This window comes from Phoca vitulina, unplaced genomic scaffold (genome assembly GCF_004348235.1).
Source record: "Phoca vitulina isolate PV1807 unplaced genomic scaffold, GSC_HSeal_1.0 scaffold25, whole genome shotgun sequence".
Classification (NCBI taxonomy): domain Eukaryota; kingdom Metazoa; phylum Chordata; class Mammalia; order Carnivora; family Phocidae; genus Phoca; species Phoca vitulina.
This window is the reverse complement of record NW_022589728.1, coordinates 38,134,331-38,145,831: the sequence shown is the minus strand read 5'-3', so window position 1 is coordinate 38,145,831 and position 11,501 is coordinate 38,134,331. Positions and strand designations below refer to the sequence as shown.

The 11,501-nt window shown below is 36.5% G+C and overlaps 1 protein-coding gene across 1 annotated transcript; it reads right to left on the bottom strand.

Annotated features, from left to right (window-relative positions):
• Window positions 1-2,761: 2,761 nt before the first annotated feature.
• Window positions 2,762-3,193, bottom strand: LOC116643175 (heat shock cognate 71 kDa protein-like). Its single transcript, XM_032421967.1, has one exon. The coding sequence runs from the start codon at window positions 3,116-3,118 to the stop codon at window positions 2,822-2,824; it is 297 nt and encodes a 98-aa protein (XP_032277858.1). The 5' UTR covers window positions 3,119-3,193; the 3' UTR covers window positions 2,762-2,821.
• Between the last annotated feature and the right edge of the window lie 8,308 nt (window positions 3,194-11,501).

Here is an 11,501-nt window from a genome sequence, read left to right as displayed (position 1 = left end):
ATAATATGGCTGCTATGATTGCTAAAATGGATACTGGGGTTTTTATAAAGTCCTTTTGTATATTACTCTCTTGTTTAAACCTCAAGCAATTCAATAAGATAGGGAAAAAAAACTATTACCATTATCAAGTGTCTATTAGAGACAAAGTAAGGTCCGAGAGGTTTGAAATGGAGCAAACAGTATAATAGTAAAGAAATGATCAATAAATGTATTTCAGTGTGATTAACTTACTAACATTTTTTGAACATGGCTTAATAATTCATAGCAAACCCATCAACTTCACTTCTAGAAGTTTATCCTGGAAATACAATAGAAAAGTATGCAAAATTTATAATATTGAAAAAAATAGGGAATGATGTGTATGTTCAGATATAAGGGCTTAGTTAAATACATTAACAGGTAACCACTAGGAAAGAGTAAGCTCTGTATTAACTGATATGGAAAACACCTAATGACATGTAGTAAGAAAAAAAAGCCAGTTAACAGCAAATATTGTAATACTTATTGTACATGTTTGTGTGTGTGTATTTGCATGTCTTTTCCTGTCTAGAAAATCTGTAGTGAACTATTTGGATATTGCCAAAATTAACAGTACTTACTATACATCTGGATGGTAGCTTTTTTAAAAAAATTCCTTATTTATCTTTCTTTAGCATGTGTCATGTTCACAGCAAAAGAAAGGCATATTACTTTTTAAAATTAAAAACATTTCTGCAGAAATCTTCAACAACATAGAGATGATAAGTGTTACCCATTATCCCACCATGCATAGATGCCCTGAGAATGGGATATTTCCTTCTGGAAATTACTTTTAAATTACTTTTCAAATTTAGGCTAATACTATATTTAAATTTCTGCTTTTTGTTCACTTCAATTATAATACAGACATTTCTCCAAGTCATTTATTCCTCAAAAACATTTTTAACTGCTGTATATTTTCCCATCATATAAAACAGCTGCCAAAAATCACTTTTAAGCTTGTAGTTTGCTTCTCAGCAATATCAGACACTAATGACTATCTCTTCTGTTCACATTTCTACCCAAATGTCAGTGAAACCTGTCCTTGTCCCACCACGTAAAAAAGAAAGAAGAAATGTGCTCTTCCCACCCACCTTTCCTATTTCCCTGTTGAACTTGCCCGACTTCTCTCCGTAACAGTTAACCACCAACTGATATATATACCCTTGTTAAATTGAGTATTGTGTATCTCCTCTCTTCGCTTCCATGACATACCCTCTCCTGCTTTTTTTTCCTTTGGTTCTGACTGCTCCTTCTCTGTCTCTCACTAAAATTTGCTGGTTCACTTAGGGCTCTGTCCCAGGCCCATTTTTCTCCCAACTTCAACTCCCATGGCTTCAATTACTACATCTATGTGCCAACTGGACCTTTCTCCCAAGTCCCGGAGTCATACATACAAATACAGTCTCCTGGGTGGCTTCACTTGGATCGTCCTGCAGGTACTCTGGATTTAACATGCTAAATGGCTCTTCTCTAAATTTGTTTGGGTTTTTGTTCTTTTTTGAATAACATTTCTGTATTTCCAGGATTTTTTTTTAAAGATTTTATTTATTTATTTGACAGCGGTGGGGTTGGGGGAGCAAAAGAGGGAGAGGGAGAAGCAGGCTCTCCACTGAACAAGAAGCCCAACATGGGGCTCAATCCCAGGACCCCAGGATCATGACCTGAGCTGAAGGCAGATGTTTAACCGACTGAGCCACCCAGGCGCCCAAGGATTTTTCTTTTTCTTTTTTTAATCTCAGTAAATGGCACCAGTCCACATCGTAGAAGTCCCCATATGTTTTTGTTCCTGCATTGATCTCTGATTCCATCTATGCCCAATCCCAGAACTTTAGCCATATTGGTCTTTTTGTGTGTGTTTTTAGAAAAATCAAGCTTTTTCCTACCTAAAAGTTTTAAGTTTTTCACTATGTGCTTCCTTGGGAAAAATATTCCCCAAATTTTCTAAAACGGACTTTTTATTATCATTCAGGTCAAAATTTGTATGTTTGATTTATCAGAGATGCAGCACCTAACCAACAAGCTACCTGAGACCCCTGACAATTGGGGGGGGAATCTCATGATAAGTATATATCACTTATCTCAAGGAACTGTCAATGACTTCACCTTCTGTAGCACTGTCAGAGCCCTGATTACCCTCTAATAGCATCTTTTTCTTGCCTTTTTTCTTTTACAGTTTTATTTATTGAGGTATAATTGATATAAGATAAACTGCAACCAATTAACCGGTAAGCGGCACCATTGTTGTCTCAGTTGCTCACATCAGAAACCTGGGTATTGGGGCGCCTGGGTGGCTCAGTCGTTAAGCGTCTGCCTTTGGCTCAGGTCATGATCCCAGGATCCTGGGATCAAGCCCCGCATCGGGCTCCCTGCTCAGCGGAGAGCCTGCTTCTCCCTCTCCTACTCTCCCTGCCTGTGTTCCCTCTCTCGCTGTCTCTCTCTCTGTCAAATAAATAAATAAAATCTTTATTAAACAACAAAACAAAACCTGGGTATCATTCTTGACTGTTGTTTTCCCTTACCCTTTACTTTGAACAGATCATTAAACCCCACCTTCTTTTTTTTTTGCCAATTTTAAATACAGTTTTATTTAAGACTTTGCATTTTCCACTTAACAATACAGCGCTTATAAAGTGCAATGTTTATTTCCTTTCCCTGTGCACATATTCCATATTCAAGTATCAAGAATGTCCAGTTTATTTACTATAGCAGCTCAACATTAAAACTGCCATGGAATTTGCTACAAATTTGGGTCCTTCGAATATTTTATGTGGAACAATGCTAGACCTATTCTCAGGTTGGCTTAATCAACCTCTTCGATGGTGGGTCCAGAGGAGGCACCACCAGAGGGAGCAGCTCCACCACCAGGGAAGCCTCCAGGCATTCCTCCCGGCATGCCCCCTGCACTCTGGTACAGTTTGGTAATGATGGGATTGCAGACCTTCTCCAGCTTTTTCTGCTGGTGTTCAGATCCTTCCTTCTCTGCAGTCTGATTCTTATCAAGCCAATTGATGATTTCATTGCACTTGTCAAGAATCTTCTGTTTGTCCTCATCATTGATCTTGCCCTGAAGTTTTTCATCTTCAACAGTTGCTTTCATGTTGAATGCATAAGACTCAAGTGAATTCTTGGAAGACACCTTGTCCCGCTGTTTCTCAGAATTCAGCTTTGTACTTCTCAGCTTCCTGGACCATGCGCTCAATGTCTTCCTTGCTCAAGCGGTCCTTGTTGTTAGTGCTATTTTTAAAAGATTTTATTTATTTATTTGACAGCAGTGGGGTTGGGAGAGCAAAAGAGGGAGAGGGAGAAGCAGGCTCTCCGCTGAGCAAGAAGCCTGACATGGGGCTCAATCCCAGGACTCCAGGATCATGTGCTATTTTCCTGTGCTATTATCCACAGCAGAGACATTGAGGATACCATTAGCATCAAACCCCACCTTCTAGATGTATCGCAAATCAATTAACCTACCTCCAGTTCCTGGCACCACTTTAGGTCCAAGCCTGAATCGTTTCTCACTTGTATTATGAAAGTATGCCTCTCTCAAGTTTACTCCTTATATACAATATGAGTGATCTTTGTAAAATTGAAACCAAATTTAAGAGTTTCAACTCGTAAGTAGTTTTTCAATAAAGTGTATGTTTCTTAACATGATTCTCAAGGCCATCTCCAGTCTCATCACATGCCGCGTTATAATCTATTTAAGCCATTCTGGCCTTTGGTATCTTGAACTCTCACACTATCTCTTCGGGAATGGAGTACCTTTGGAAATAGTGCTTTCTCACCACTGGAAATATTGATCTGCCATCACTCCCTGACCACACTATCTAAAGTAATACACAATATTTATCCACTCATTCCCTATTGTAAGTACCCTAATTATTCCCCCTTATAATACTTCTACTTTTCTTCTTTTTGTGTGTGTGTGTGTATTTGAATATACTTTCACGAAGCACAGACTAACTAGATTCACCTTCTTCACATTTTTGTCCTCATTACCTAATGTAGTGCTGCGCACACAGAAGTCATTTAGTAAACATTTTAATAAATCAAACATGGACTGGATGATCATTTAGCAATAATAAAGATGAATAAAAGAACATTTAAGGTCCCTTTCATCTTCATACAGTTATGGAAACATTGTCCCATATTTTATTATCAATATTCTCAGACTCAAATCAGTCCTCAGTGTTAATTAGAAGACAAAAGATCAGATCTTGTCCTCACAATGAGATTTTACCCAATGGCAACTAAGAGAATACCAGTAAGTGAAGAGAAACACCTTATAGTGCTTTTTCTTTTGGCCTTTTAACTTTCTGCTTTGTGTCTTAATTTATATTGTATTTCAACTTTTTCAAGTATTTTCAGTTGCAATGTTTTCAAGTCTCATTTTTGTTTTCTTACCCGTTTCTAAATCCTTCTCACTAAATTATCTTTCTTCTTCCCTTATAAGTTTTCTCTCCTTTTTCCTTTGCCTATCACTAAACAGTCATGTGGCATTAGCTAAGAATCCTAACATGATGGGACCTGGTGTAGTGGGAATGGCAATTGGTATTCAGCATCCATTCCAACTTCTTCCTAAAAGTGAAAGAAATTTCAAGGACTGGAAAGATAAGCACTTTATTTCTTCTATCTCTTATAGGATTCTGGATTCAAATTAATTTCCATCAATTAGAGGGACTTGCCCAAGATTAATTGAGTTGGGCTGTTTTTTTCTTATTTCTTATTTCTGTTATGACTGATTAGGACTCTTGTGGAGCCCTCGGGTAGCACCACAGCAGCATTCCAGTGTCCAGTGCCTTCTACCTCATACCTAGGTACCTTTCTGTCTCTGGGCAAAGCCATGGAGATGTGTTCTCGAAGTCAAAGTGTCTTGTGGCAGCCTCTGTATTAGCCTCTCTATGCCTCAGTTTCCAATTTAAACTGAGGGGGACAGAAAGATGAAAAGCCATCTCTTTGTTTTTTACCATAAAACTACTTTTTCAAACGAAATCTTATGCAGAAGCCCAGTATATGAAACAGATAAGAACAGAGCCAGTGAGACTGAACGGAATGAGTGGCGTGGAATCCTACCTACTCTGATGAGCCTCAAAGAGTTAATTTGAATATCACTGGATAATCTGAAGCAGAAATTCCCAATCTGCCTGTATTTTGGAATCATCTGAAGAGATGATTAGTTTTGTTTCTAATGCTGTTGTCCTGGTCTCTTTTCCAAAAAGTCTGCTATTGGGACCAAGCAGGTGTATTTTTTTTTAAATCTCCCCAGATCACTCTAATATGCAGCCAGGATTGGAAATAACTTCTCCAGATAGCTTTTTTTCTGATTCTGAGCACTCAGCTTTTCACTGCTTTTCTTTTTCTTCTTTTTTTTTTGTCTTATATGTATTTTTAAACGAATTTATTATTAAAAAACTTCTCAAAAAAAGAAAATACCAAGTCTGTAAGTTTTCTCTGGTGAATTCTATCAAACACTAAAGGAGTAAATAACATCAGTGCTACGCAATCTGTTTTTTAGAAAATTGCAGGAGGAATCATTCCCCATCTCATTTTATGAGGCCTACATAAACATAATACCAACCCCAGCAAAGATATTACAAAAAGGGAAATTTCAAAGCAATATCTCTCATGATTAATCCTTTACAAAGTATTAGAAAATCAAATTCAACTATACACAAAATGGATACCATAATATGTTCAAATAGGGTTTATCCCAGGAAAGTAGAGTTGACTTAATATTAAAAAAAAAAAATCATTTAGTGAAATTCAACATACTAAAAAAAAAGAAAAAACAACATGATTAATTCAATAGAGACATAAAAAGCTTTTGGAAAAAATCAACACTGATTCATGAAAAATCTGGCAAACTAGGAATAGCATAGAATTTCCTCCAACTACAAAAGAATATCTATGAAAACTGTTCCTCCAACATCATACTATTTTTTTTTATTTTGGGGCTTTATTTTTTATTTTTTAACATTTTTTAATTTAAATTCAATTAATTAATGTATAATATATTATTGGTTTCAGAGGTACAGGCTTGTGATTCATCAGTCTTATATAATACCCAGTACTCATTACATCACATGCTCTCGTTAATGTCCATCACCCAGTTACCCCATCTCTCCACCCCTTTTCCCTCCAGCTACCCTCAGTGTTTCCCATTGCTTTTCAATAAGGCAAATCTCTCCTCTCATTCTGGGGCCTTGAGTTTTCTTTCTCAACCTACAACTTTTCCAGAGGTCCTTGGATTTCACCAAATTCTTACCTTTCATTATACCTCTATTCTTTTATGTTACCCAGCTGGTCCAAAACCAGTGTCAGTTTCCAAAACAAAACACTATCTGTTTCTTAGGTCTTTATTGTGGTTTTGTTGTTCTTTAATACAAATTTATATAGAATAATAATATAATGATTAATAGATGGGACTTGGAGTCAGAATTAGGTTATTTTATATCTCTTCTCTTTATTACTTCTGTAGCTTACTCCCCTTTGGAGAAGTTAGGGGACAAGGATAGTCTTCTACATAGAATCATTGTAATGATTTGGTAGGGGGATACCTACAAAATGTCTAGTACATAGAAAGTGCTCAAAATTGCTCACTGTTATGGTTACCAAATACATAAATAAATCATTATTCAATTTTTGTCTCTTCATAGAAATTAAATAACTGACTTTGAACCATATAATGAAGTGTGGATGGTTTCATTCAGTCAGTCTACTCAACTAATATTTTTTAAGTACCTGTTATGTACTGTGCAAGGAACCAAATAGACAGTCATCTGCCTTTAAATATCCTAAGTGTTAACGGGCAAAGATTCTATCAATTTAAAATGAGAAATATTCATTAGGATGAAGGAAACAGATATCAAGAGGGTTGAATCTGGTCTAACATAGTTGTTTGACCTGCCCAGTGTTGCCACATATTTCTTTTAATTGGCCCTCAAACATTTTTTTTAAAGATTTATTTATTTGAGAGAGAGAGAGCACACTTAACCTGTTCTGGGTTAAGTGTATTTTGGGCCAACTGAAAATGTTATTTGCTAGATCTCAAGATTTGCTTCTTTACTTAACTCCTTTAGAAAATAGATTTGGCTTCATTTTTCTAAATGTGGGGTTTTCTCCTGAAGTTTCTTCCATTTTTTTAAACGTTTCCCACTAGTGTACCAGGAATTGTGATCAGAGACACTTGACTGGGTTGTTACTATCAAAGCACTTAGTAGGTTAACAGAGAATAGACATGGAATAAAAGGTGAAAAGGAAGTTAGATTCTAAAGGAACCATGAGAGTTTGGGAATCTAAGTATTGAGGCAGAATGCTTCAGAAGATAATACAAAATTTTCAGCACAAGAAGTAGCCAGAGTTCAAATATGAAACAGACAGGGAATTGCTGTTGAAAATCAACTCCATTGTTTGTTGTGGTAATTACCCACTCCCCCCAACCAATTACAATGATTAGCATAGCGCACTGGGTAATGTAATTTTCTTGGCAGGACTGTTATTGTCTATGCAGGCATTCATGTAATGCCCTTAATTTTGTTTAAAAAAAATTAGATTTTAACTTAAATCAGCATTATCTATCATGATGGGAAAAAGATCAGATTTTGTCATTGTGATGTTTATATCAAGGAAGCCTTAAGACATGTCAGTAAGGTACTTTCTTTCTAGCATTTTGATTATACTGAAATTAGGTAATCAGTGGTGCCTGTTCTGAGTAGCATGGCAAGTAGAATTAAGAATGAAAAGCTCTGGGAAAGAAAAACCAAAACACATCAAAGATTTCCAACACTTCACTCTCTTAGATTTTAAAGAAAAATTAAATTTATTTTGTAAACAGCTACAAATTACAATAATTTACCACTTAAACAAAAGCTATAAATTATCAAGTAAAATAAACAGAAGATTATATTCTTTTTTAACAGTATTAAAATTTCAGCTATAACTATTTGTCTGGTTAGTACTGGTTACTATTTACATATTTCCTCAGACAATTCCACTCTTATCCTTTTATAATGGTTACTTTAATTTTTCAACATTCAACATTTAACTTAAATTTTAATATTTCATCCTTAAAATATTACATGAAAGTATTTTATAGTGTAGTATTTATAGTATTTATTTTTAATATTTATTTGTTTTTATTTTAAAAACAACAGTTATGATTTTTTATCAGCTTTATTGACTTATCATTGACAGACAGAATTGTACATATTTTTTTAAGATTTATTTATTTGAGAGAGAGAGAGCATACACGTGCACATGCAGGAGGGTAGGGGCAGAGGGAGAGACAGAAGCTCAAACAGACTCCCTCCTGAGCGGGGAGCCGGACACAGGGCTCCATCCCATCACCCTCAGATCATGACCTGAGCAGAAATCAAGAGGTGGACATTCAACCAACTAAGCCACCCAGGTGCCCCTAAAATTGTACGTATTTAAAGTGTACAGCATAATGATTTGATATATGTATACACTGTGAAATGATTACCATAATCAGGTTAATTAACACATACATCACCTCACATAGTTAAATTTCGTGTGAGTGTGTCTGTGTGTATTGAGAAGGCTTAAAATGCACTCAGCAAATTTCAATCATACAACACAGTATTACTAACTATAGTCACCATACTATGTATCGTATCATTTTTTTTCAGTTCAAACTACTTTCTAATTTCTCCTTTGAGTTCTTTGACTTATGAGTCTCTTAGAATGTGACTTTTAAAAAACTTTATATTCTGATTTAATTTTAGACCCAGAAGTTGCAGGAATAACAGAGTTCCTGTGTACCTTTCAGCCAGCTTTACAGTATTTTATCAAAAGCAGGAAAGTGCCATTGATAATATACCATTAACAATAGATCTTATTTGGATTTCACCAGTCTTACAAGTATTCTTTTTGTGTGTTTGTGGTGTAGTTCTAGGAAATTTGCTACATGTATAGATTCATGTGACCACTACCATAATCAGGGCACAGAATTGTTCCATCACCTCAGAAAAGTCCTTGCACTGCCCCTTCCTAGTCACACACTTTTACCTTAACTCCTATCAAATGTCTCATCCTTAAACATGTTGTATTTCTTTTTCTACACAGTTGTTTTGGCCCTTTTAAATGCCCTTAATACAGTTTTTTTTTTTTAAGATTTTTTTTTTTTTTTGAGAGTGGGGGAGGGGCAGAGGGAGAGAGAATCTTAAGCAGGCTCCACACCCAGCATGGAGCCTTACTGGGGGCTCGATCTCACAACCCTGAGACGGTGACCTGAGCCAAAATCAAGAGTCAGATGCTTAACCATCTAGCCACCCAGGTGACCCTAAAGATTTTAAAGTAATCTCTATACCCAACGTGGGGCTTGAACCTACAACCCCAAGATCAAGAGTTGCAGGCTCTACTGAGCCAGCCAGGCACCCCTCTTTAATACAGTTTTAATATTTTGTTATTAAGGCTCTTAGGCTCTTAGGTACTGCTTTGTGAGATTAATTTTTGTATACTTTTTGCTTGGTTGATAGTGTAAAAGTATGTTTGTTTGTTTATTGTTTCCTATCTTGTTACTGCCAGTTCATGCAAAATTACAGTCTTTCTAGATCCTTTCTCTCTTTTTAGCTTCTATCTATTCAACTATTTTTTTTTTTTTACTTTCTTCCCATCTCCTTGACAGAGGGAAAAACATGCCTTTCCTTTATTCATGAAGAGCAGCTCTCTGATTTCTTCTGATGCTTTCCATCTCCAAATAGTATTCATGTAAAGCCTCACCCACCATTAGTGGGCTCAACAAAGTAAATTCCCAGATTGATTTCTGCCTGACAGAAACTCTCTCCTTATTTCAAAAAATGTTTAAGAAAAAGTTTTGCCTAAAAAACTACCCCAGAAAATTTACAGTTATTGGAACAGAAACTTTAATAATTAAAGAAAAAACATGAAACATAATTAATACTACATAAAAGCTCCTGGGAGGCTGCAGTGGCTGAAATAGCAACTATTTTGGTAGTTCAGGAAGTTCTTAGAACTGAAGGATTATCTTACTTTTAAAACTTGAAATTCAGCGGTGAAATTCTGCATTGCTTAAAAATAATAAGAGATTGTAATATACACTTCTAAAATACAAAAAAGATCTGTAATTGGGCGCCTGGGTGGCTCAGTTGGTTAAGCGACTGCCTTCGGCTCAGGTCATGATCCTGGAGTCCCGGGATCAAGTCCCACATCGGGCTCCCTGCTCAGCAGGGGGTCTGCTTCTCCCTCTGACCCTCTTCCCTCTCGTGCTCTCTGTCTCTCATTCTCTCTCTCAAATAAATAAATAAAAATCTTAAAAAAAAAAAATCTGTAACTAAACCTAGAGGGAAAAAAGAAGGTAATTGTATTAAACATAATCCAATTTAATTCTAAGAGCTATTTTCAAAGTTGTGTTTAGTGATAAGAATCTTTATTATGTTAATGCTCCATAGGGAGAGACTGAAATAAATGATTCAAATAATAGGTAAAGACCTTTGGGAGAAGAGGACAAAGAAAGGGAAAGCAGCTAAGATGAGTGACCACATGCAGCTAACCTTGGGGTGAATGAAGGAGGAGTGGGAATGTAAAACCGAGATAGATGGTCGAAGTGAACAACTAATTTTCAGGTTCAAGAGCAGATCATCCTAACAGAATGGAAAAAGGTAGACTTTGGCAGACTATGGCTGAAAATAATTAGGTTAAAGGATTGTAATAGATACTTCCATCTGGATATGGCTTCATATTTCTTGACATATGCAATCTCTCTATAAGGGAGGCAGTTATGTTTAAAAGCAAAGGGTTTGGGATTAGATGACTTGGGTTGAGACTCCAATTCTAATGCTTAAGGCTAGTAATAAATAGGATGAGTGAGCAACATGATCTCTTAGAGTTTCAGCGTCTGCCTCAGTAAAATGTATCTAAGGCAATACCCACTCAAGGGTGGCTTTGAGAATAACATTGGGACAATTCACTTAAGTAGTAAGCCCTCAGTAAACAATATTAGCTACTATTGTAATCAAAGATAACCCACTTTATTGTTAAGAAATGTTGTCACTCGAGGTAGAAATAAAGTTTATGCCAACCCCTGGCTTCCCCAGTTGGCTCAGTTTTGTAACTCTGCTAATCCTGATGAGGACTAGAAATAGATCAAAATCTCCACATTCACCAGGGCATGGTAAAGATATCATCGGGGGGGCACCTGGCTGGCTCAGTTAGTAGAGCATATGACTCTTGATCTCAGGGTTGTTAAGTCTGAGCCCCACATTGGGTGTCGAGATTTCTTAAAAATAAAATCTTAAAAAAAAAAAGATACCATCTGGTCTCTGCTTCTGACCTCTGAGCTTATAAAGGCTGCAGCCTTTCCCTATATTTGTCCATCCCTATGAGTGGGTGATGCCCCCACTTGCCCCCAGCTTCTGATTTCTGCTGCTAACGTGGCAACCTCTCCTTGCATGTAAGCCTATTGCATTGATGCCCGTCAACTTGTGGAGCCTGTGCTAACCAACCCT